Consider the following 27,119-nt stretch of genomic DNA (forward strand, 5'->3'; position numbering starts at 1 on the left):
CTAAATGGACGTTTTCTGCTTCAGGAGAAGGTCTTTCCGTATAAGCTGGCTAACTTAGATACATCGTTTTATTCGCCTCTACCGAACACTTGACCCCATATTGCTCTTCCGTTTCTTTTTATAGCCTCCCGGTATTCCTGACTGCATTGCGTCGTTCGTTCTGTATCCTGGCCGCCCGACTGAGCCGACTGTTCTGCTGGTCCAGGCCGCTGAGAGTTTTGAGAATCTGGACTCGTTCTGGGACAACTTGTGAGATTGCAATACCTCGCCCTGCATTACCGCCACCCATGAGCAGTCTACGTAACACAAATAATCGAGGAGAGGAAGGGGAGGAGCCGGTAGCCCTCAAACTGATACACTCTTTGATACTTTTGTTTGGTTTGGTGCAAATGGTCGGCATTGCCGTCCTCTTCTTGGTCATCTTGCCCGTGTGTCTCGGTTTGCTAATCAATCTGACGTTTATCGCTCCTTTCCAAGTCGGACCACGAAAAACGCTGTACATTGGATTTTGGGAAGTGAGTGGACCATTTGTGATTACATGATAACACTCACCTAACACCTTGTACAAACATGCCTTGATCTTTTCACTGCGAAAAGGCCCGCGACCAGCCGCATAACCTACTTCCCTCCAAAAATATCCACAGATTATCAACCAGTAGGGGTTGTTCCGATAACAGTTCGAATGGACATTTGGTCCTGCGCAGCCCTATTATCTTCTACTCTACTTCTCCATGCGATGCGTACCGTCTCAACCCGGGTTTTTCGTCTTTTTGTCTAAATGTACTTTTCACCTGAGGTCATACCATTGCAAAGCATCTACCCAAATAGGCGTTGCTTCTCTGTCAAATCCCGTGGAATCAAATGGAAAGATGGAATTGAACTGCAAATATGGAAATCGCGGCCATATGATCTACGGAACTTGGGCATTAAATTTCGTTCCCTACCTGACCACTTGATCCCTTGATCACTACCTCTCCTACCACATTTCATTTACGTGGTTTTCAGCTTCCACTTTGTTTTCCACGACCAATCGTTTAGGGCATTCTGCGTGACCGTCTACACGCGGTTCATGCCACTTCCCAGTATCGCTTTTGCTGCCTCCAGTATGTTAGCAGCCCACCTTATCAGTTTCAACTTGTCGCAGATTTCGTATTGATTGGTGCGTTTGTGAAACCGCGGATATGCTGCGTCGAATCCCTCAATAACGAATGTTAAGAAAAACGGATGACGAGCATATCTGGTAGCCGCACATGCTAAGTGTACATTGCCATGCTTGGCGTTCCTTCAATGTCAAACTGCACTTTGTATGGGATGCGCACAATCTTCAAGCTAGAGTATGCCTGAAGCGGCGCCAAATGCAGCTATACAACGGTTCAGCAAACCATCCAGCCGAACCTTCCTAGAGTAGGATGGTGCCAGATTTCAGGTGCCGTTTGCTCAGTCAATGGCTTCGGGTGTCTAAAAACCAAACACACGGACCATGATCTGCATGAAAATTTTGCCGGTTTCGCAGGCTCAGGATAGATTATTTCAGTTTGTCATCTTCAGGGAGGTTGCGGGTGCTGGTGTAGACCTCACAGGCTGCGATAACTTTGACTACTTATTAGTAGTTAAGATCAAGTCTTTATGTTTCTGCTATGGCCCCGAGATCCACAAACGAGCACCTTCGTATCGCTGTTAGGTGTTGTTTTGCTGAGGAACACACCAGTTCACCTCACTTTCACTTATATAGCAGAATGACCATTTTTAGATTCTATAAACTACGTTTCCATTTATGTTTCCGTGGTGCTATGGGCCGGTAGTTTCAAGTTCATGTAAATCCATCTTTTTGTTAACGCGCATGAGACTGAAATCATTACCTTCCCAGTTGTCGAATAACTACGTAATCTAGCTAAGATGTTTCGTTGAGATTTTTATCTTGTCCTTTGATTGCCGATGTGACTTAGCAACTACTAACGTGGTTCAGCCCCACACTGAACTTGTCGGTACCTTTGATCACGTCGCACTCGTTAATGATCAGGCGTGGTTGGTTTCAAATGTCACTTGGAGTCTAGAAAGTCGAAGACACAGTTTACAGACACCTGACGTCGTTGAAAAACGTATATTATTGATTCAACACTACTCATCACGGGATTCTATTTCTTGCACTTGTATGCTCACAAATTCTGTTTTAGCACTGGATTTTCGGAATCATGCATCTGAAGGTGGGAATTCTGCTAACACTGGTTGGTCCAACGTGGTGGTTGCGTCGACGTTTGGAAGCATGTCAAAACGAGTTGCTTCAAAATCGATATCGCGCGCGCGCTTTCCGTTTACTATCCGAACTCGCTCCCTTACTCGTTTGCGTGGGATTGGGTCTGACCGTTCCGTACCTACTAGCCCATTACACGGCACACAGAATAGGTGAGCTTTTCGTGCAGGTTACTTTCATATGGTTTAAATGGTATCTGATATCCTCCAGAAGGCTTCGTTTGGATCGTCCCCAGATGTATGTAGTTCTTTGCCTATCATTTATTTATGCCGAGGCATAACGAAATTTCCATGTTGTCAAATCGGAAGTCCACTATTTTGCAGTTCCCATCTGTGGCTATCTGGATGCGACAGTCGCCAAACCCGTGCGCAGAAACCGTGTAAGATTAACCGAGGTTTTTCATCTTTGTTGGAGCTAATCGGTCTGCTTTGGAGGCGGTTCTTACAGATTAGAAAGGGACGACTCAGCTACCCTGGCTAAGGTTTCTGTACAACGATCTCTCCATTAACATTTGGACTATAATTGACTGTGTGGTGTAAGATCTGTTTTTTTGAATGAAAGTCCGAGTGACGCTAAGGATGCTGCTCGTGTCACAACGCATGGGAATCCCTGACGGTAGCACTTCATCGAAGCTGGCTGATCTATCCCTGTACTTTGAACTCTTATGGTCCTAGCTGAAGCTTCTCTTGGCCGAACACGACATGCGACCACGTGCCACGGACACTTAAACTTCAAACTTGGTAACGTACTGTCCATGTGCATATGCATGCGAAAATTTCCTGAATACAAATTATTGCAATTCATCATGCTTACCGCTTTGTTTATTTCACCAGCAACCGTCGACACTAATATGTATCGCTTCGGCGCACTCTCCACATGCGTTCCCCTTCATTCCCCCCTATTTTTAGGTTTGGAAATGGAGTTCACACTTCGCTTCATCTATCCGGCGCTTTTCGCTCTGATAGTTCTTGTGGTGCTGGGCCTATTGGAAACTCGACATTTACAAACACTGTATACGCGCATTAAGGATGAAAAGTAAGTATTCTGTTCAGAATTTTTATTGAGGTGATGTGTATCGACAACTTGTGGATATTCTGTCGCATGACTACTCTAAGGTGGTCTTTTAGTCTCAGAAACGTGTAACGGATAAAGGCCGACACTCCATGCTGTTTCTTTCAAATTATTCATAACCAGATGTCTTCAGACAGGCCTAGCTGAATGCCACACATTAGCGTGGATAGCCATCATTTTTGTCGTAGATCTTATGTTCATATGGCACCAGATCAATCAGCACCCCCTATTGAACTGTGCGAACTTCGCAGACGTTAAACGCCAACAGTACGACTGTACTGCGAACGTTATCACAGTTTACAATATATATATATATATATATATATAATCATCCTTTAGCGTTGCTCTCTGTCAGAATAGGACTGCACCAAACTGTGGCAAGCTTGGCTCCCACACTCTTTAGTTGAAATGCTCACACAAAAGCATAAAAATTATGCAGTACGCGGGTTTTACAGCAGGTGATGATTGTTCGGTAGACAATTTCAAGCTCTTTTGGAATGATTCGTATTCATTTGGCTCACAAGGGAAACTAATTTAACGATCAAGACTAGGACTAGCAAGTCCAAACTTTATCAGTTATTGATTAGTTTCCCTTCTACGCTCATTGTGGTGACATTCTCCGGACAGGGAAAAATGCTTACCATGGTCCCAAAATTGGCATATGGAGGCTGTGGTATCCGACTTATATCCAAGGGTAATAACTTACATCCCAACGCCCCTACGCGTGAGTTGGTTTGGTGAATGCCTTTTCATCAGACTGGAGTTAGTGTATGTAAACAGCGGACATGGTAGGCATAATGTCGGAAGTAGGCCCTGGTGGCTGTCGCCATCAAGAAGCAAAACGTCAGGAATAGCAATTTACTTTAAATACGAGTTTCCTGTCTAACGACTGCTTCACAGTTAGGGTTTGTGGTATTTTCGGAGCAAATGAATGTTTACTAATAACACATTGTTTATGTATGACCGCCATTATTCTGAGTCTAATACACTTCGCTAAAAATAGACAACTGTATACTCGGACGTGACTTGGACTGATGGTCGGCCGACCTCTGCAAAAAGCCCTACTGATATTGCGATGTGTGTAAATGCACGTCAAAGCTTGCCTCGATCGGTCGTTCTAACCGAGTTTACCGTACACATACCCTTTAAAAATCTGTCGATGCGGTACCCGTCAAAAAATGAGGGATCATCCGCCAAATGGCACTTGAAGTAATACGCACTTTGGCATTACTTGATAAATTGAACTATCCTATCTGAGGACAGAAAGATGTGTTTATCATATTCATCTTCGTAACCTATCTGTCTCACTCAGCTGCTTGTCAAAGTCAACTTAACTTACGTTTTGGTGAAAATCGTAGCCTGAGGGCGCAGGAACCAGGGGATAGAATAACTGTTTGGAGTGTACAAGGGATCATCTAGCATGCCCTTCACGAAAGGCTTACTAAGGTTTGACATCGATATGCATTTGCGTATTCGTGTCGAATGGTTCATCTCCTTTGCTGGCGATGAATATTAATTTCTGCCACACATGTCGTCATATGAGTGATCGTTCCCAACGGCGACCCTAATCGGGCGGCGTTACTCTAGGAAAGTTGATTTCCATGGAGGGCAGTTTGACGACAGTCACAGCTTGTGAGTCAAATGTTATTATTCCCAACCTGCCCTTTGCACAGGTACCTCGTGGGTCGTCGCTTGGTGAATTTCGGGTCAACAGCTCCTGCTGACAAACCAATTGCAGCAATAGAACGGCAGTAGTCATCACTGCTTGGATGTCAAAGGTCTCTTCCGTGTTAGATGCACACACACATTTTGTACATAGCACACACGGTTTGTCTGCTTACCGCATTCCTATGGTTTGTGAGGTTAAGAAGGCCGATCCCTGCCACAGACCGGGCTTTTCGTTTTTGTGCACACGGCTTCGCGTTAATGGACATGCCTGTCTAGTTTCCTCCCATACCTCCTCTCCTATCACTTTATTGTGAGACCCGGGCGTTGCGGCAACCAACAGCGCAAGGTCATGGGTTTTTGTTGGTTTGATTTTTATTATTACAATGAGGAAATAAAAATACAGAAGCTATACAATGTATGTTCATTTCAGTGATCGGGGTTTGCGATTAAACGTGTCTCGAACACGGAAATGCTGAAGGAGAAAGGAGGGAACGGGAGTAGAAATGTGACAAGAAATCACATAAATGAATACATAGACACTGAGTAGCGCATCATGTCGGTTAGGTCGGGAAAACATTTTTATGCAACGTAGTGTATGGTGCCGTATAAGTTGTGTTCTTGTGTGAACAGACGTAGTACGAGACAATAGCAGTACTTAGCGAAAAAAAAGCGATGAATACACTCGAACAGTCAGTGTACGGTAACATTTGAACTACGATGGTTTCTCGATAGGACAGACCACTTACAAGTGTTTAAAACCCTTCAACGGTCTAAGGCCCGTCTAGGTGTTTCCGTTACTCTTAAGTTGGACACAAATCGATATATCTGAGTATACCCCACCAAGAACGATTGTCTTTGTGTTGTGTGACTTTGTTTTGAGGTTCTGGCACAAGCTTGTAACCGGTGAAACCAAGTTAACCTTACCTAGGTCGTACAAAAAACACGGTTACAGTCGTAAAGCAGCGTCACCTTAAGGCAGTAAAAATGCCGTTGACGTAGAAACGATCTGCAGAACATGCTAAAATAACAAGAAGACTAGAACTTCTAGTTTCCAGAGGTTTCCTGTCTATCAAGAAACACTACGTCTTGCAATCAGTAATGTTAGGGTGGTGACTCTCAGTGAGTTGCTCAATGAACTCAGTCCTCGTTCTTCATGTATTTATATCCACCGAAGAAGTCAATGGCCTCGGCTCAATTGAAGCCGCATGCTTGTTAGAAAGTGGATCCAGAGAAATTTTAAGTGGTAGCCTGCATTCTGGGGCCGAGACGGCTCAGTAGTTAGAGCGCGAATTTACTAAACGGAAGGTCCGTGGTTCGAGCCCGACCTCTGCTTCTCGGCTTCCCTGTCTAGGCTTGGACAACCTGACAATATCCGATCTCTCGTGTCACCTTCTGGTGGCATGGCACTTGGGCACCGAAAGGGTGCTACAGCTGAACGATTTTTTGCATTCTTTGGCTGAAATACCACATATGTGTTGCTATACCGTTTTGAACAGAAATTCATGTTCTTGAACGTTGAAATAGGGGGCAACTTTCTATTATGTTGGATGACAAAATAGCCAACCACTGAAGTAGAAGAATTTTTCGCAATCCAGTATTCCTGGTAGGGAGGATTATCAGTCAACCCGCTGATATTATAGCATGAGTTGTGTCGGTGAGTTTCAATATTTCTCTATCGCCTTTTATCGGGGGGAGGGGGGGCGTCGGTACCCCTTTGTTGGTCAGAGAATCGGAACGGCGCGAACTACTGTAAGCGATCAAACGATAGAACTTGTATCGAAATCCAGAAAAGCCAAACTACCTTTTGGTACGTTTTTCGATTTACAAGCTTCTCCCTCTCGTCCTGCACTCGTCGAAAAAACTGGCTTAATTCCCCAGTTTTTGGTATTTGGAGAGGCTGTGGGAGTGGAAACGCAATGACAACAATTACTATTTTTCGAAAACTTGTAATGAACGTGATGAACCAGATCTGCAATGCGGCCGATGAGTCATTTCTTCAAACCAGTGAGTGAAAACAAAAGAGCCTGTGAGGGAATTAACTAAACCAATCGTAAGCTTCAATCTGCTGGAATAATGGTGCAAATTTGAAGAGGCAATACACCTTGCCGAGGTTCATGGGCACCTCGATGGAATGACGAGACAGTTGTGAAGATGCATGTCTGAGCACGTGCTTGGCATCGAATGAAAATTCCTTTTGTTGCCTGTAAGAACTTTATCGGCACAGAAGCAATAAGTGTACATTTTCAGGACAACTACCTAGACACATTCACAGTACGTTATGTGCAATCGGTGCGTCTCACGTAGCTGGGTTGACTTCACACTGGATATTCCAGTCCTGGCCTCTGTTTATCGGTTCTGGTGTACAATGTAGATGATCCGGAAGATCAACCAACTATCAAACTTTCTGACGCCTCTGTGTAAACCCATAACATACAAGGTGCTGTTGAAGAGGAGGCAGTGATGTCTCATTTCACCTGATGATAAAACGTTTGCATTCACATCGCCAAGATCAGAAGACAGCCAAACGTAGTAGTGTCCTACGGATTGAAGAAGGGCGAACTGAAAAGTTTTCGCACTCAAGTGGAAAACTATAACTGGCTGGCTGGATGTAAGGAGTATGTGCAAGCGTCGGTCGCGAACAACTTCGTTTTGTGTTAAGATGTTCGCGTTCATGTTAGACAAAACTGAGATGGCCGCATTAAGTCTCCTGAACCCCAGTTTTATACTATCCTCAATATTTCCAATGTGAAGAATACGACGGCGCGTAGGCTGTTTGGAAACATCCGTTTGCAGCCCGATGATAACGATTTTCACTTTTAAGGAAGTTGGTGTCTGATCGGTGCTGCCATCTGGACGACCAGCGTCCAGAAACTGGAAGCGTCCGCTTCCTCTCTGATCAAGCTGAACATGGTGTAAGTCGCGCCGAAACACTGGATATGATGTTTCACCTCAAAAAATATCGCTACATCAGCACTTCAATCTTACCATTACCGTAGATGAGGAAGACAATGTCGGCGCTGATGCTACCGCGTTAGCTGTTCCAGTCACCTCCACTGTCTGGTTCGTGGACGTTGTACGCCTCCTTGAACGTCTATCAAACAAAGACAAAGAAATGTGAATGTCTAATCGTCAGACATGCGAATGTAGTGGACTAGACAACCTAGGTCAAATTATCTGAACCGACCCATTGCTGGGCCCTGTTCTTGAGCACAAACAACTATGTCACGACGAAATTAACACGATTCAAACGTTTACAAATACTCCTATCTACGCCACAATCAAGGTTGACAGGAGACTCGGCTAAATGCAGCCGAATCTCCCGTTTATGATGGTCGACTAGATTACACCAAAATACCTAACAACTTCGTCTCCCTGCCAAGGAACCCATGAGATTGTTGCTTTTGTTGTCATGAGAATTATTAGTCGTCGATCATATTGAGTGGAGCTATGATCTCAACCTCATCCGCCTCAGAAGTGCCGATTTTATTCATCTGCTCCGAAAGTACACTGTCTCTGAGAAATACACTCATTTGCGAATCAATTTGGTTTTCAACTGAATCTCTCCTTAATGATATTCTACAACTGAATGTGCTGCACACAGGCCGCCTCATGATTCAGTTGGCACGATATTCGAGATATCGCAGTATATTTTCATAGAGCAAACCACTCACAAGGTTGCTGAAAACTCCTCGACAGCCCACGATCGGTTTCGCCCTTCTTGAGGCTCATCAGTTAGGCGCGGTCCCCAAGTTTCCGTCAACCTTATGTTCTACTTGAACCCAAATTAGACAGTTTTCGAGAAATACACTCATTTGCAAATCAATTTGGCTTTCACGAGAAACTCAACTGAATCTTTCGTTTATGATATTCTACGACTGAAGTGCTGCACACAGGCCGCCTCATGAATCAGTTTGCATGATATTGGAAATATCGCAGTATATTTTCATAAATGACAAATGTTTTGGGTCAAATGTTAAAATTTGTCGTAATTCCTGAGGAGTGACATGAAAAGGTCCTAGATATGGACCTGGAGAGCCCCATGGCCTGTTCGATTGGGCGAGTGATTTATCGCTATACTGTTAGGTAGACAGCCACACGGACGTTCGCGAATTCGATGACCAGAAAAAATGGCGATTGGCTGACCACATGCACAAAAATACAGAGGTGATGCTTCTGCTATTTGAACCCTGTGTCCGCAAACCCCTGAGAATGGGTATCTAAGTTTGTAATGAAAGCCTTTTGGCTTGGACAGCCTAGCCGAGAAATCGCAAGCCGATTCAAACGTGCGAGGTGCCTTTCCCGAAAGTATCCAATAAGAAAATAGTCAAACCAAGAGCCCTACGGTTTTACTGTCAAAAAAGTCACAGCACAACGTTTTGATTATTTCCACATATTTTCGGTAAGCAAAAAGCTTTTTTTCAGTTCCAAAAGGAGCACCGTAGCAGATGATAATGAAATTGAGGCTTGTGGAATGAATCCGTTGTAGTGGAATTCAGTTACTTCTAATTTGAAGAGCATTCGCCAAGGCTCAAAAATAAGTTAGTTACTGGCTTTAATAATCGTAGCTAGAATTTTTTTTCGGACGAACGGACTTCGTAAATAGACACGGACCAGTCCTCTAGCATTCGAAGAAAGCAGCATATTCTGTGTGTAACGACTGTAGTTCATCAAGAAAATGTCACGGTAACTGACAGAAACTGCACATACAAGAACATACCGGACTCTTTTGGTTGGCGTAACAGAGGGTTCGTCACAAGAAGGATCCATCTCATAGCACCTTTTCTTTTGCTGCTTAGTTTGAGGAGGAACAGAAGGGGTAGGAACATCGTCTTCCGGATCCGCAGTCTTTGGTTGTAATTGTAAGTCCGAAAACAAAACTGATTTGAAAAGTGAAGTAAGCTGGGAAACATCGACTGAGCGAGAATAGGTTTGTCTGCACAGTTTACAGAGAAGACTTTGAAACGAATTAATGACCGATCTCGGCAGCAGGAACGGGTTGAGAGTGAACATGCTTAAGCTCTTTACCAATTGAGCAAATACCGGATTTGTGGGAGACGTTGAAACAGACAAGGAGTTCAGGTTGTCCTCGATTTCCGGAACTGGGAAAGAAGCGGTATGGAGAGGCATTTGCAAGGCATGATTATGAAATAAACTCTGATGTGGCCGTATCTTGTGGGAACGAGTTGATCCAATAATAGAGCAACAGCTAAAGTCGACGACACTGAGGAGACGGTCGTACACACTAAGAATGTCGATTACAAAATCTATTTGGTCCCACTGTTCTATGAAGCACCGTGAAAAATACGAGGGGGCGAGCTCAGGAGGCATTGGGAACGAAAAATGTTTCCGAGCCCCAATGGTGGCACTGTGCTCAAAATTCTGAGTGTACCAGAGAATGAGTATAGGTGCACCAAGGAAATTCACAAGCTACCTTAAACAAGAGAGCCGGCACAAACTGTTTGCAGCTTTGAAAAAAAAGAAATGTCTTCCAAACACCAACCGGCTAACACACAGCAGGTTCTACAAGTAGATAAATCCCGATGACGCTGGAAACACGATTACATGAGAGCACGTAGCTTGCACCATTCGGAAATCGCTGTCAGCATAATTGAAAGGTCTGTCCAGCAGAAACCCAGACTTTTGCACCAAAAAATCTCACCAGCTGTAAGGGAGAATGACGCACTACTCTATTTACACGTACATTAGACAAGGTTCTTCAAGAATGAAACTCCAACCAGTCACTTTCAAGAAAAGCAGGTGCTATCTGTGTGTGACAATACAATGCGTAAAAGCAACCCCTACATTCCTGGACCAGAATAAAGTGGCAATTTATCGATCGATTGATTGCACAAACGGGGGGAGATGGCCCAAGTGGTTAGAGCGCAAATTTACTGGCCGGAAGGTCCGTGGTTCGAACCCGACCTCTGCCACTCGACTTCTCCTGTCTAGGTTTGGGCGACCTGGCAGTATCCCAGCCCTCGTGCTTCCTTCGGGTGGCATGGCAGTTAGGCACCGAAAGGGTGCTACAGCTGAACGAATTAGAACACTCAACTTACGCTCCCAAATTTCGCAAAACTTCCGTAGTAGAACCCGCTGTAGTTCACGCGTTGCTTTTAACGATGTCGTGCGCTGAACTTCACGTAAGACGAAAAGGGGTCCAAGTGGGAGGATGCTCATCGAGTCATCGAGTAAGTCTTCTCCGGTGGCGTTCAGAGAAGCTGCCAGGTGAATAGCAGCTGCTGTAGCCAGAAAGATCCCAGTACAATCAGTTACTCTAGTTGAGGCTACTTCCAATGCCTTTCGCATAACCGCGAGCTCCGGGAAAGCGCCAACATCCCCATTCTGCAATAACTCCAGCAACTCAGCGAGACTACCAACGATTTCAAAGGAAAAAAAGATTTTGTTTTTGAAAACAATATGCATTGGACATGGGTCAAAAATTAGCAAAATCGGTAGAGCTCAGTAGCTTTAACGTTCTACCAGTCACAGATATCATTTATAGGTAAAAGGCGCAGTAACACAGACTAAACACAGAAAGTCACATGAAGTATTTTGGCACAAGTTGGGGTAGGGTCGACCTTAGGGTGAGCAGATGACATTGTTCAATACATTTCGTGCACATAGTGTTGGTTGTGAACATTGATTCAAAAACAGCTAACTTCAGTTTACTTGCAGTAAGTGCAGGGGGTCATGAGCTACGCGACACATCTATGAGAAGGGCCATCTGATCAACTCCTCTGAAGATCACCAAGCTCCAGTTCATAACAAAACCCGAAATTGGCTTTTTTTAAGGAAATGTTATTTGTAACATAACAATAACCAGCGCTTTGTGCACAAAAACTATTGAATCGGAGCATTCACTTACCCCGGAGCTGACCCGACCGTAACTTTTACCGTTTGACCTCCTCATGTGACGTTCGACCTTCAGTTTCTGTTACTATGCCAACTAACTATAAATCTAGACGATTTTATGCCTGCGACTGATGAAAGTAATTTGAAATGCTAATCTCTAACAATCTGTTCTTCTGTTGTTTTGGTGATGTATGCAAGAGTTGGGTAAATTAACTCATTTCGGCCAACAGGGGAAACAGGATAAACGGCAAAACAAAATAACCAGTACCTCAAAACCAGATCGAGAACTACTCCAGAGGATGCTTCGTTCAGATAGGGTAAAGGGCGGTTCAGCAGCAGGGCAGCTAGGAATTCATAAACATCAGAAAACCTCATCCCAGGTAGAAGTGCTCTTTGAGCTTTTGGAGCAAACCTTTCCTGCTGTCCCAACAATTTGGCGTATTGGTCGATCACCTGTAACGAAAGCAGAAAACAGGTATGATTTTACTAGGCCTCGGTGGGTTCCCTTCCACTAGGAATCATGATCACTGCCAGTGGAAAATGAGTGCCCGTCCACGTAGTAATAGATTAAGCATCCAAAGAGACAGCATTGCTGGTAATGGGGTATTTTGGCCTATTTGGGTGCTGGTACCCTTTCGCATAGGAATCTGTTTAGGTGTCGCTGCATACCGTATTACCAATATAAACTGGTTTGTCACGCAGTCGCCTATTTCGTAGGCGTGATAGTTGCCAACACGCGTTCGTCTGAGCCTCTAAAATAGTCATCCGGTCAAGAGCTAACGATCTACTAGGATTTTAATTCGTCTACTCATGAACTGCACCGAACAAAGTTTTGGTTAGCCCAACTATCGAATAAGAATTGTTTTCCGCCAAAGATACCTGTTTATGGTCGTTGGCTTGTTCACTGAACTGGGCAATTTGATTGCAAACGTTTCACCACCAATCGGGATGACGTCATCAGAGCGTCATTGGGGAGCGCAGTGATGCGTAGCGATGGGTTAGTGGTTGTACCTGTTTATTCGACGGCCGTCCACGACTCCCGATGACAGACCATAATATAGGACACGAAGGGACTGGACCTTACCGTGGTGTGATGGTCCGTGTACCTCAGTGACACACGATGTTGGTCAATGGTTAGAGGTCTGACGAAAACAATCTCCTGGTCCTCCAAGTTGTCTGTTGGAACATGTGTGGCAAATAGTTCTGTAAAAATTGAAAAGCGATTGCATTGCCCGCCAGAAACCGCTGCCTTGTGGTCAGGCTTTTGAGCTGAAGGCTTTGGTTGAGGACCCTAATCGCCCTCCTGTCTAGGTGTTAGCACCCCGGCAGCATCCCAGCCCACGTACAAACATGAATCACACACATACAAATAAACTCATGCCACATCGGCCCTCACGTGGTGCAATCAGTCTTACTCCCTGCATACAGCAGGACGGGGTAGGCGAAAACGTGCTAGTACTGACGCCTCCCTTCTTTCTCCTTCACACACTTTTTCTTCCTCCCCACCCCATTAATAACTCTCCTCTTGTAGGCCCAGAACTTGGGACTAACAACTCCCTTCGTCATGCATCTGTTTCGCGCGCAACATCTGCTCGTCACATGGCACCGACATCCTCAGGTATCACTAAACCAATCTTAAAGCATCGAAAACAAGCTGCTCTCGCTCTCACACTGGACTCGCTTGGTATTGATATGTGCTGTGTCTCAGAAACAGGAATTCATGATGAAGCACAGTGATTGAGCTAACCGCCCCATCAATCTCCTCTCACTTCCGGCTACGCCCCTCTGGTGATCCAGAGGCTGCTGCGGCGGGATGTGCAGGGCTTAGTATCATCCTAATTCAACGGGCTGAAGTATCCTTGCTTGACTGGATACCTGTTGATAGTCACCTCTGTGCGGTTCGTATAGCAACGTCTGTGAAGGAGTATCACAGTATCATCGTGTACACCTACTCCCCAACAGACTGTAGCTCCCATGCCGTTAAAGACAGGTTTTATGACGCCCTGAATTTCCCGTTGGGACGAGCTAAGAGCTCAGACATCTTGGTGGTTGCCGGAGATATGAATGCACAAGTGGGGAGCCTTAGTGCATCTGAGACTCAATTGGGAGGTCGACATGGACTGGACTGGGTACGTACGGACAGTGGGGAACGATTGCTTCAGCTGTGAGCTGATCCCAGGCTGCTTTTATGGAGTACCAACTTCCAAAATAGACGAAGTCGTCTGGCCACATGGTGTCTTCCAATGGCATGCCGGCCACAAACTCAAACTGATCACATTGCCATCAGTTACCGATGGCGCGGGTCAATAACTGACTGTCGGTCGTTTTGGAACACATTTTTGGATTCCGACCACACGCTCGTCCGGAGTCGCTAAACCTACCCCGTAAGGTGCGGACAAATCGTTTGGCAACTGAAAAACTGGTAGATCCGGATGTTATACAACTTACCACAACCGTCTTCTAGGGTCACTTCCAAACGCACCACCAACAGATGAGAATTTATACTGGGACGAGACTGCCGTTTCTGTGTGTAGTGCTGGGAATTTCGCCTTTGGCGGAGCACCACCAGGCTCACTCAAGCACTGGATATCAGTCTCGGGGAAATATCCAGCTGGCCCCGAACATCACTTGACGCCACGATTTGTCAGACGTTAAGTGAAGGTGAGCGAGCGAACCAACCGTAAAGTCTTATTGACAATGAAAGCCAAGCAAATGGAAGAGGTCCAGAAAGCCGGGAATGCCCGATTATTTCAGTTGATCCGTGAAACCAGTCCCCGGAAATCATCTGTGAGTCTCGATCATTGGGCGGAATACTTCAAACAACAATTGTCGTGGCCACCAGCTGGCACCCAACTGGAGCCGACAGGTGACGTAGAACCCTAGACGGTGGACGTGGAACCACCTACGGCCTCGGGGGTTTACGACTACACGTACTCTCTCGAGTGCCAACGAGCTTCTGATCCGGATGACCTTCCACCCGCATTGTTCAAAGTCGGGGTTTGAATCCTTAGTCAGTGCTTGTTTGATTTGTTTGCTTGCATTTGGGAAGAGACTGTCCCAGACAACTGGGGAGAATAGGTAACAGTGCCTTTTAAAAAGGGGGCTCGCAATGAGTGGCGTAACCACAGGGTGATCAGCTTCATCCCGGTCGTAACGAGACTCTTTGATTCACATTCCCTTCGTCGCCTTATGGTGACTCGAGAAGCACTAACTGGAGAGCAGCAAGCAAGATTTCGGCCTGATAGGGGTTGCGTTCACAATCTATCAGGTGCTAGAACAATGCCATACGTACAAACGACCCACAATCTTAGTATTCTTCGAGTTCTCAGGCGCATTCGACTCGGTTGATCGATCTGTTCTTCTTGAGACGCTTGCCCACCAAGGAATGCCCCGGAAGTTTGTGAACATAATACATTCTTAGAACTCTCGGACTTCTGGACGTGTGAGAGTAGAGTTCTCCAAACGCTTTCGCACACAAAGCGCTATCCGCCAGGGGTGCCTATTCCCTCCATTGCTAATTACTTTAGTGGTCGATGAAATAATGAGACCAACACTGGAAGGTGTTCACAACCCGGTGCCCAGAGAGACCGATATTGCAAACAAAATCCTGTAACTGAAAGTTCAGTAGTATGCGAACATTCGTCAGGAAGGTTACGATAAGGAAACCATCAGAGGACAAATCCAGAAGTTGGAAGAATAGAAGCAGGAGCCTCCAATACCATAGTATGTAGATAGCTAACTAACCAACAGTCCCGAAATTCTTGTAACACCATAAGTTAGAGGGCTCTCACACATAAATCTATTTTCCATCCGCAGTTACGCATCAGTCAATGCGACCACGCACCTAGTCTGCAGAGACAGTATTTGGGTGCACTCAAGTAAAAGCACTTCCACCACACACGGGGAATGAGGCTACCGTCATATACTATAAAGGCAAATGAGATAGATTTGTCGCATACCTCATTGTGAACGATCACCGCATGCGAAAGACGCAAAGTGCGCTGCCTTCGTAGATATGGTTATTCTGAGAAGTTGTACAACAGATTTCAAAACCCTTCGAGAGCCCGCAGACATAAAAACCGGATAATCTCGCTAAGCGTGCAGGCTTGATTACTAGACTAAGCATGGTCGGAGACTAACATTTAAATGGAGATTCACGGCGACGTCCGTAAACTTAGCAGTTCCTACAGCGAGAGAGGAAGGAGAACTCTGAAATCCGGTAGCTCGATACCTACACATAGTAAGCAAATTATACTACCCATCCTTATTTCTTATTTGCATTAGTTAGGGGCCAAATGATACTCCCATCAACGGTCTCTTCGAAACTAGTGGGCACTAATCGGTCAATGTGATCACGTGACAAAGGCAATCTGGATTAAACTAACCTGTCCGATAGCTGCGGAGAAAGATAGATCTTCACCGCTAAGATGCCTAGTTGTTTGAATGAGGATCTAACGGACAACAGCTGTCAATTAAGGAAATAAAGCAAATTACATCCGTTAATGACTCTGGTTTACATGGTTGCAGTTCAACGGACGGGGAAGACCCTGTTGTAAGAAAATGAGGGTAACGGATTTACAAACCAATCAGTTCCTCCTCAGTAGTTTCCAGAAGAACAGATATTAGTTCTTTAATCTTGTTGAAAAATGACAGGTTGTGTTACATAACAGCCTACCTTAATGACTGTTTTTGGTCGTAGAAATTCGGCCAACTGTTTCGGGCTTAGTGACCGATCGCTAGAAGCAAACGGTGAACAAAATAATCATTTACCGTTTTAACGCCTCCAGCAAACGATCCAATTGGTGATCAGTCCATTCAGAAACGACATCCCACACATTCCTTCGAGTCATCGTGTTCTCACACCGGTGGAGCGGAACAACTGAACAAACAGTGCTAAAACAGAGGATAGTTAGACATGCATGAATGGATAATTATTCGCAGATGTCGTTTAAAGTTGATTTGAATCAAAGCTGAATTTACCGAGTTCGTTTCTTCTACTGAACCCGGTGGTTAGGATAACGCCCATTTGAATTCGGTAGCGGGTCTTCGTTGTTGAAGAGAAACAAACTATAAAGAATGAACCAGACTCCGAAATTTCCGGACGTGAATGGAACTTTTCATGAGTGAAACCGTGAAACCGGGACAGAAGTCAACAAACTGGGACTTTTACAACCGGCTGGCAAACGCAAACTAGACACAGTAACCCTATCAAGGGACAGTGCTGTAGCCCGGATTCACAACCTCATATGGGTGTAGCGGAGGTCCTGCCAGACAAGTTATTTCAAATCCGAAGTGTGTTTAGCTCACTCATACGCCTCTCCCCAAAGCGTGCAGTGTTTGCAACCCGACCACTGATAAGAATGGAATTCCCAACAGAAAAATTCTGCGATATCCCACAGGAAACGCCAGAAAAGATCGGTCCCATCCCCACTTTTGCACGAAACATAGCCGTCAGAAGCATCAGGAGAACCACCAAAGTGGGTGGTCTTTTGAGCAAAGAACTATAGTTACAGTAAAAGTAAAAGCATAGATAGATCAGAGGCACAGAAAGAAAGAAAACCAAACATAAGAAGGCACAGAGGAAAAGGTAAGAAAAAGCAGTCTAATGATGCTTCTCTCGTCAGAGTACGAGATTCGTTGACTTTTTTTCTCCTGTGTGAAATAGTTATTCCATCTCTCTATGGTTATCGTAACGTAAACACCAAGAGGCGCGCCCTTAAATCACTCGCACCGAACGGCTGGACAGTATAATGGGACAATTTGTACACTGTAAAACGGTAGCGAACAACCTCACATGAGGCGAGTAGAGGGCTAGCCTCGTTGCTTATTGTTTTTCACAGCATCCCTACACTGTATCTGGGAGGCACAGATCCCAAAAATCTTTCCCATGGGTGGAACGAACGTGCGTTCCAACTAGACTCCGACATGAGTTGCATTCCTCATCAGCGAAATAGTGTTGGTATTCTGCATGCTTTGTGTAGTGTATCAACTAGTGACATAATTTACCTATGGGTAACTCAGGCAGTTAGACGTATCCAGCAGAAACGATGACTGGGACTGAACCATATCGTGATCGGGGCAAGATGTACCAAGTGGTTAGAGCGCAAATTTACTGACAGGAAGGTCCGTGGTTCAAACCCGACCTCTGCCTCTGAACTTCCCCTGTCTAGGGTTGGGCGATCTGGCAGTATTTCAGTCCTCGTGCTTCCCCCGGGTGGCGTGGCAGCTAGGCACCGGAAGGCTGTTACAGACGGACAATTTTTATTCGTGGAGGAGGGATTACGACGAGTTTCGCCTCATAATAAGCTATATTCGTACAGTTTGAAAGGGGGACATAGGAGCTCCATAGTAACAGTTTCAAGCGTACTTGAACGTTAAATATGATATTGGTTACCGCTGAAACATCTCACCTTGGTGATCTTAAGCTCAAAACGGAGAGTTGCCACGCTGAAGAGACCATCTTTATGAAATATCAGTGTCTCAACTTTGTGCTTCATTTTGGACCAGTTCCTTTAGGTGCTCTCAAGAGCATAGCTACAAAGGGAAGTGCATAAGTTACCGTTCAAACGATAGCTAGCTAAACGACTGGTGGCTTTTGCTATTCTATTTCGCATTCCTTTATATACATCAGATTCAGCAATATCAGCAGAAGACAACCGCAAATCTTACCACTCGCTTAGCACAAGAGTTGCAGGAAACCATACTGGGGATGGCCAAATTTGGGTAGGCAAATGTCATGAGAAACGCCAGTCCGAATATGAGAAGAAGCATATCCACAAATCCAATGAAGGAGATGTGGTGAATATCACACACAGCCATCACCAAAACAAAATAATCTTGAAAAACGCGGAAGACAAAATAGATTGATATTCAAAGCTGTAAAGAAGTCAATTTTGACAAAAGATCACTTTCACCCTGAGGATGAGTTGATGGAACAGTACGCCGAATGGGTGCATAGATAAATGCATTTCTGAACCAGCCCCATCGGGCACCAGAGGACTGCAACCGGATTGGACTGCGAAAAGGATTCAGTATTGGGGCACTCACGCCGGTACCCTCAAGATCATCCAGTACGGTACCACATTCAGGATGATATTCGTCCACACCAACGCCAAGACAATGTGCCACGCGATACCCCCACGCACAGCTGTACAGACATGAGTCAGTGAAGTAGGCAGGGACATTGAGTGCCTGCAACAGAAAATGGGGATAGAAGGATAACCAAAGTTAAACGAGCTACGAATAACGATAACAAGGACAATTGCGAGCACGTATGACCTGAGAGTACCAGGAAAATACCTGACTTGAAGATGGTCTATCCTAATGGTCGCGGATTCAGTCACCCCGTTTTGGAAGAGCTCGCCCAGAAAGATAGACCAAAAGGCGGTGCAAAGAGAGACTGCACCATGACATTGTACACTAGGAAATCAACAAAAATGGTTCCTTGTGAAAGGTTGTCTCAATTAAAGGGTGATACTCGTATTTCAGGGGGGAAACCGATCATTCCGACGACTGGAAACAATGCAAAGATCTCTGTTTGAGTATTCTTGCGTGGCTGGAGCCCCCCTTAGCGCCAGCAGTCGTCACAAGACACCACTAATTTCACATTCACGTTGCTTTATACACATACGGCATGATTGAGATGAATGAGGGAAACGGTCTGAAACAACACGACTTACATGAATCAACTTCAGAGTTGGTGTCCAAGTACTATAAGCAGCCAAACCCGAATTGAAACCTAAAATATGTGCGTACAGACAAGTTACGGCACCAAACAGTGGTCAAGGAAAAAAACTTATTTATGTGAAGTGGGACAGGCACAAGTGAGGAAACAAACAAGTAAAAAACCAACACAAACTGAGTGCAAACACTCAGTTGCATTGAGTGGCTGTAAAGGTAGGATACCGGTGTAACTTCACCTCCACCGAAAGCACTTCTACCTTCCTCATCGCCTTAATCACGCCCAGCCTTCACTAGTAAGCTTAGCTGTTCATCGCTAACACTCGGTGTACAATCCTGAAAAGGATGTAAAAATCGGATATTCCCTTACTGAACTTCATCGTAATACTTCATCGTCAAGACGAGACGGCCCAAGTGGTTAGAGCGCGAATTTACTGACCGGAAGGTCCGTGGTTCGAATCCGACCTCCGCCACTCGACTTCCCCTGTCTAGGCTTGGGCAACCTGGCAGTATCCCAGCCCTCGTGCTTCCTTCGGGTGGCATGGCAGCTAGACGCCGGAAGGGTGCTACAGCTGAACGCTACTTCATCGTCAATGCTGGTTTTTCATTGTAGCACAATGTTGCTAACGCTAATGTGGCACTGCATACTTGATATCAAAAGTGTACAGATCAGCACGACAACCAACACACCGAAATGGCAGGTTAGCGCACAGAATGACCTGTTACTCAGTCCCTCAGTTAAAAGAAGCAAAAGAAAGTTCATAGGGGTAGATCCACTGGAGGATGGGATCGTAGTGATGTGAAAATCACTTTCAATAACGCACAGACGTAATACACTGCTCATTAAAATTGCTGAAAACTCTTCAGCAGCCCACGACCGGTTTCGCCCTACTTAGGGTTCATCAGGTAGGCGTAGTCCTCGACTTTCCGTCAACCTTATGTTCTACTTGAATCCAAATTGGATAGATTTTGACGAATACACTGATTTGCATATTCATTTGGTTTCGACAGCAAACGCACCTGGAACCCGGCCGTTTATGGTGTTCTTGATCCACCTTATGCGTAGTACACTACGTCTACACAATGTATTGTAAAAGCTTGAATATCTTACCGACTGAAACATGAGGCGGCCTGGTGCACCACATTCAGTTGAGTAAGAATATCATAAAAGGGGGATTTAGCTGGGTTCCAGATGAGCCACTCATCGAAATCAAATCGGTATGCATATGAGCCACTTTCGACTGTGATTAAGCCCAGCCTTGTTACACTCGCCACGGCAGAACCTTCTGTACTGAAAACACTGAAGATCGGAGTTGGTTTGATGCAAACGAACGGAACTCAGCCATGCTATCTTCATCTGGTGATCAGTGTCGAGTGATATCTGTTAAAGGGTAGCGGATTAATGCAACGTCTAATCAATCAGTCAAACAGTAAGACTGCTGTGGTGCTCCCATACTCAAACACCTGTGGTCATGTGTGGATAAGCTTGGTGGTGCAAGCGATCCATATAATGAGCTCGTTGAATTAGTAATTCAAACGGCCTCTCGATTGGACACCCCTCTGAAATGAACCCAAAAGAAACTGAGAACCGAAAAAAATCAGTCCTGCATGCTGGAATCTTTCCCCATAGCCTTCTGGAGTAAACTGTGCAAAGATGCAACGATAAATTAATGGGATTGTGATTGCCCATAGACGTACCAATTACAAGGTGAGGTCGGTCAAGATGTGGCAGAGAGTCGCGAATGAACTCGTGATAGGTGCTGGAACAAACGCTGACCGATAGACGAGAAGATAGATTAAAGATATGGCGATCTACGGCTGGAGAGAAATCTGTTCCAATAAAGAACAACCGCACCCTTAGGTCCGGGTTCAGCAAGTAGGCCAACTCCTGAAAATGGAGGATAAGAAAAGAGGAATGAGAAAACGGGTCAGCCGTAGTTTGTTAGGTTTTACTTAGGGGGCGGGCTCACTACCCCCCATTCTCTAAATACTGACAGTCAGTTCGCTCTGAATTGGTTTAAAAATAGGTACATTTGAGTCTCGACTTAAAACGTTCCGAGGCTCCACGTAAAACAGGGTTCACGTCGCAATCCTAAGAGTTTGCACTGTTTTGCCGTGACTATAATGAACTCCAAAGCGTAGTCCAACTTGTCATGAGTTTCAGGCATGGAGGGAAGCGTTCAGCTGTAGCACCCTTCCGGTGCCTAGCTGCCATGCCACCCGAAGGAAGCACGAGGGCTGGGATACTGCCAGGTTGCCCAAGCCTAGACAGGGGAAGTCGAGTGGCGGAGGTCGGATTCGAACCGCGAGCTGTAGCACCCTTCCGGTGCCTAACTGCCATGCCATCCGAAGGAAGCACGAGGGCTGGGATACTGCCAGGTTGCCCAAGCCTAGACAGGGGAGGTCGGATTCGAACCACGGACCTTCCGGTCAGTAAATTTGCGCTCTAACCACTTGGGCCATCTCGCATGGACGATAGTATAAACCACCGTGGAAAGTCGCTCTGGTGCTCATGCCACTTCAAGCCCACAGTGAATGATGAGGTAGTGATCCAGAAACGAGTCTAACGGTCATACTGGCCCAAACTTGGCCACTGAAAACAGAAGCGCAAGAGGAGCTTTCAGGGTGCCACTGACGCAAAGCACAGGTTTGATAAAAACAATCAATAGTTTAGCTGCATAACGACTGTTTCTCCAATTAATTTCGCGCTATCGACAACCTGAGTTAACTCCAAAGTTGTGCTGAATAATCGACGTTCTAAGGTAGCGTCCAAGTCTGGAGGAGATCAACCTGTCGTAACTGGAGGGGGTCTCTTATGCACAGATGCCTCAAACGCTGGAAATGACAGGCAGAGATCACCGGGCTCCCCAATGAAACCTGTCTCCGATCTTTGCTCTAATGAAACGTCAACGTGGTTGCTCCGCCGCTGCCTACCAATGAGGATGAGAGTTGCTTCGGAAAATAATCAGCGAAGTTTGTGTTCGGCTGGCTACCATTAGGAAATACAACGTTCTAGGAACAGACTAAACCGAAGCGCATCGTTCGTGTGTTCACGTCGGAAAACACCTTGTACCGACTGGGACTCACCAGAAAAACCGGAAGCATGGACAATTCATGTTCTACACCAACTACATGTATGGTCAATACGCCTTTCTCGAAGACTGACTGGATAATCTGCTCATCTGCAAAGACAGAGAAACCAAAGATCCGATAATTCAGAGAGATGAAGTATTTTAAAACTACTCCATGAAAGAGTGCACGTGATAAGCATGTGAAAAACTGAGAGTATAATTAGCCTATTTGATCTCTTGCTTATCCGGCGGATCGACTTGCTCACATAGATGGACATCAATTAAAAGATCGGCAGTAAAAGCCATCTCGATGCTTGAAATTCTAGGAAATCCTAGATTCTGGAGTTCTCTCTCGCACTAGCTGGTGTTGCTTAGTTGTTCAGTAAACCGGCTTGATGGGTTTTATTCTTGAAAAGAATCATAATCAGGACGATCGTTCCAGAAACCGCTTCACCTGTCTCGTAGTTATTCACACGCTTTTTAATCGTGACTGAGCACACACATGTGGTAATCTACCGCCTATTGGAGTTCAGATCACCTTATTGAAGTCGTGAAGAGTAAGTAAACATCCAACTTAGATTTGCAACTGCCAGAGAGAAGACGCCTTCTAAACGGCACAACACATCCGACAGTAATAGGTCTGGCAAGCCTCAAGCACGAATTCCCCCAATCCAATCGTTCAGTCAACTAATCCTTTTTCTGCATAGTTGCAATGTCACCCAAGGGGAGCACCAGTGATAAGACAAGGTTGATCAAGCCTAGACATGAGAAGTCGATATGCCGAGGTTGGGTTCGAACCACGAACTTTCCGGTCGGAAAGTTCGCGCCTCAACCACTGGGCCACCTAGAACTTCTCCAATTCAGGTGAAGTTCGCAGAACTAGTGAATAAAGACCTCAGTGACGTAAGTACACCGTTAACGAATCGATAGCAAACCGCATAGAATTGACTCCACCATACCGTAATTGGACTACCAACGAAAGTAGCTCTTGTTGGGCTTAGAGATGATGTAGTAAAAGCGTAGTGCAAGGAGTATGAGTTCAGTGTTCACGGATATCTCCTTGCTACTCACACGACAAGACCGTGGGAGGCTGGATAAAAAACTGTATGGATATTCAACAGAGCGAACATTGTAAGCTTCTATAGAGAAGTTAATGCATATGGATAAGAAAAAATGAAGAGTCGCGAAACAGTCTGCCAAACACAGAAGATACCTAACCCCATCGATTTGCACTACAGGAATAAAAGAGAAACTATTAAACGTACTTGTTTTCGGGAAAATATGGGCTAGCACGTAGTAAATCGTCAATGGCCAATGCAGCAAAATGGCCATTGGGCTAGAGAATTCAGACCAATCGCCATGTAAAGACTGAGAAGGAGATGGATTAGCAAATCCACGCCAGATATAATATTCAGCCCAATTGGACAAAAAGACTGCAGCCAGAGTGCTATGTCGTGCTTCCAGTGTCTGTGGAACTGTTGGGGACAGACTCAAAAGAATAGATTCCATTGGTAAACTGTAGGCGCGCAACATTGCATCCTCCGACGAAACAGTAGCGGATGAAGATTCTGACCAAACATTACAACGGGGGTCATGATGCGGTGTGTCCAACGTAGAAGTGTTCCACAGTGCACAGAATAGATGCAATTCGCCATCTGGGTCAGAAGAACGGCAAAAAGACGGGACAAATAGCAAGGTTCAATAATCCACTCCCTAACCTCATGTAAGGACTCTGGAAGTAATACAAGTGTATACGATGTCCAGAAACAGAGAGATCCAGAACACCGTCCCTTTCTATCCAAACTCGACCTACATTTCCTGTGCGGAAGGAGGATTTCCTGAAGTCTGGTTTCCATCACGCTAGGCTGAACATTTCCCAATTCCTGGTAGTTTGTTCGGTTGCCAAATAACAAGACAAAATCCATCGGTCTTTAAAGGAAATCTGCAAACCAGGCCACCGGATACAACAGACAGATGCACTCGAACCAGATATTTGAAATCGTTGTCACCTTTGGAAGCGGCATAATGCGCGCAATGCATGTTACTTGTGACTTGAAGGGCACCATAGCAGTCACCTTGGTCGTTCCTATATATGGAGGCCAAAGTGCCCAAGTCGACGTAACAGTCGCAACAATATCGGAATTTACCCAAATCAGCACCCGAACATGCATTCAATGTTTGGTTCCATGAGAAAGTACCGTGCAGAGTGAGCTTCTAATGCATGAGATGTCCATTTACTGCACCGAAACCCTGGCACTGTTGAACGCCTCTCGAGATAGACTAAGGGTTTCGACTTCAAACATACGGTAAAGCAAAATGGTAAAAGTTTCGACGAGCGACTTTCGCTGTCCAGTGTTCTGTACAACTGTTGGACGCTGAATGTGATGCAGATGACGGTTGTGAATCTTGAGTGCAAGTGTCCATTTGAGTCACTAACAGAGGATCAGTCCAAGTGCCTAATTTTTGCAGTTACCCTGACGGCCTTTGGGACGATATTCGCATCCGATTGCAGTTCAAAACAAATTCACTCAAGGCATATACCGATTTTAAGTTTGACCGTATTCTAGAGGTTGGAATGACCTATGAAAACACGGGGTTAGGTGGGTGGTGAGCATCCGACATCAATGAGCGCAACACTTGAGCACGTGTCACCGTTCAATAACATGAGAATCAACCATGACAGTCCCCAAAACTCCACTGCATCATAAATCACACTTCAATGACTTCGCCACAAGGCATCCTTCCAAAAGTCATGGAACAGGAAAGTTGAACAATAAATCCGATGAGGAGCGGCACATGCAGTTGTGAACCCCCATGCTGTCGATGATGATGATGAACCCCTATATAAGGTTCGGCTGTATAGGCAATACCCTGATTCTCAACGAGTAAAAGGCTGGTCGCCAGAACTTGGTGAATGGAGATGCAGCGACATGCAGTGGAAGGAAGTCAGATAACATAAACTTTGAAATACTGGTACCAACAGAGGAGTGAGGTTTTGACCACCTGGGCTAATAAATCTTGTCCGGTCGGCAAAACAGCTTTAGAACAACCCGCGCATATTCTGCTCAGTTCCAACATCTGCAAGTAACTACTGCAAGACACCGTGATCGATGCTTCCAAGCGTTTTTGCATAGTCAAAGAACAACAGCTTTGTCATTTATGTCAATTGAAAAAGCAAGCAAGCAAACTGGGCACTGTAGGAAGATACCAGTGGGGGGAAGGAGGCGCTCATCGATGTGGCTGAATCACGTAACCGATTGCGCACCAGTGTTCACCGATCACCTTCAATTGTTGAACATCCTATCCTCACTTCATCTTTGACACGCTTTTCTTTCAAGCTACTTTCTTCGTCAGTGGCCACTGACTGTTGCCAACACAACCTCCTGAACCCAACCTGAAAAAGAACACGACAGTTGCTGGCCTCCAACTCGATGAGTATAACCTCCTACGGGTATCGACCTTCACCATAATCGTCTTAATCAACAGTAGTGCCTAACTGCCATACAACCATAAGGGACATTATTGTCAAGGGATATAGGACGAATATGTGACCAGGCGGTCCAGGCTGGAAGACATAGAAAGAGGATCACAGGAATGACTTAGATCTTATACTACTGTGGTAATGAGCCTACATTTTCGTCTGGGTGCCACTCCCCATCCCATCGTTAGTCAACTATCAGTTACAGACATCTTTCCTTGTTCTCACGCACATGCTTAGACAGAACTGGAGTCCATACGAATAACGTCCATGTGCAGCAAAGCATAATACATAAGACTATCTGACATTAAAGCAAATAACCTGCCACAGGTCGAGACGAACGATGACGAGACGGACGAGAAGAGGGTCGACGTCAGGTCAAGGCAAACGGACTATAATGCACGCCGAGGTTAACTCGCAGACAAACAACAGAAGCGGATTATGCAAAATAAATGAACTCCATAAAATACACACCAGGTGGACCTGCTGCTTTTACCGACGGTTCAAGTGCCCCGAAAGGATGTTCGTACTTCCATAATCCCATGTTGTAGACACCATGTGCTGTGAGGAACTGCGCCATTTGGTTGTCGGAAAAGGAAACCAAGGTAGTGACTGCATAAACAGAGTATTGATCGGAAAGCCGAAAACGTACCTCGAGCAAACGCCAGTGGCAGGTCACACAAACGAGATTCAACTGACATGAAGGCTTTCATTTTTGAACACCATAGATGATGTCCATGATCCGGATTTGGTTCGGATAGAAAATCGATTTCTTTACATCTGCTACTACAATAATAGACGGCTTTGCACAACTCACTATGAAATTCAGTCAGTAAAAAATCAACGGGCTAGATGCCGTTACCATGTGTAGCTCTCTTGCGCTTGTAGCCGTTGACCGCAGACTAAACATGGAACGGACCATTCAGCCGCCATATCCGTAACTGATTTACGAAGTCCAGGTTAAAGACACTGAGATGAGGATGTTGAAGTGATCACATCCAGTGGCTTCATTCTATCAAATATATTGAAAAAAATTGGAGCAGACGTG

General features: G+C 45.4%; 2 protein-coding genes across 2 annotated transcripts in view; one reads left to right on the forward strand and one right to left on the reverse strand.

Moving 5' to 3' along the window:
• The window catches only part of T265_10467 (hypothetical protein), a gene marked incomplete at both ends in the record, with an annotated part of 33,133 nt that extends 27,690 nt beyond the window's left edge, over positions 1–5,443 (forward strand). Inside the window, 4 exons of the mRNA XM_009176846.1 lie at positions 125–515; positions 2,175–2,403; positions 3,160–3,286; positions 4,996–5,443. Of these exons, the coding sequence (XP_009175110.1) occupies positions 125–515; positions 2,175–2,403; positions 3,160–3,286; positions 4,996–5,077 (829 nt within the window). The remainder of the gene's footprint in view (positions 1–124; positions 516–2,174; positions 2,404–3,159; positions 3,287–4,995) is intronic.
• Positions 4,958–26,782, reverse strand: T265_15159 (hypothetical protein; the record flags this gene model as incomplete). Its single annotated transcript, XM_009176847.1, has 13 exons — positions 4,958–5,462; positions 6,792–6,887; positions 7,976–8,081; positions 9,708–10,089; positions 11,047–11,360; positions 12,111–12,295; positions 16,228–16,293; positions 18,890–19,033; positions 19,522–19,580; positions 21,221–21,410; positions 22,610–22,704; positions 23,859–24,248; positions 26,724–26,782. 13 exons carry the CDS (start codon positions 26,770–26,772, stop codon positions 5,412–5,414), a joined length of 2,127 nt encoding a protein of 708 aa, XP_009175111.1.
• Between the last annotated feature and the right edge of the window lie 337 nt (positions 26,783–27,119).

The sequence above is a fragment of the Opisthorchis viverrini genome (assembly GCF_000715545.1).
Source record: "Opisthorchis viverrini unplaced genomic scaffold opera_v5_368, whole genome shotgun sequence".
NCBI lineage: Eukaryota > Metazoa > Platyhelminthes > Trematoda > Opisthorchiida > Opisthorchiidae > Opisthorchis > Opisthorchis viverrini.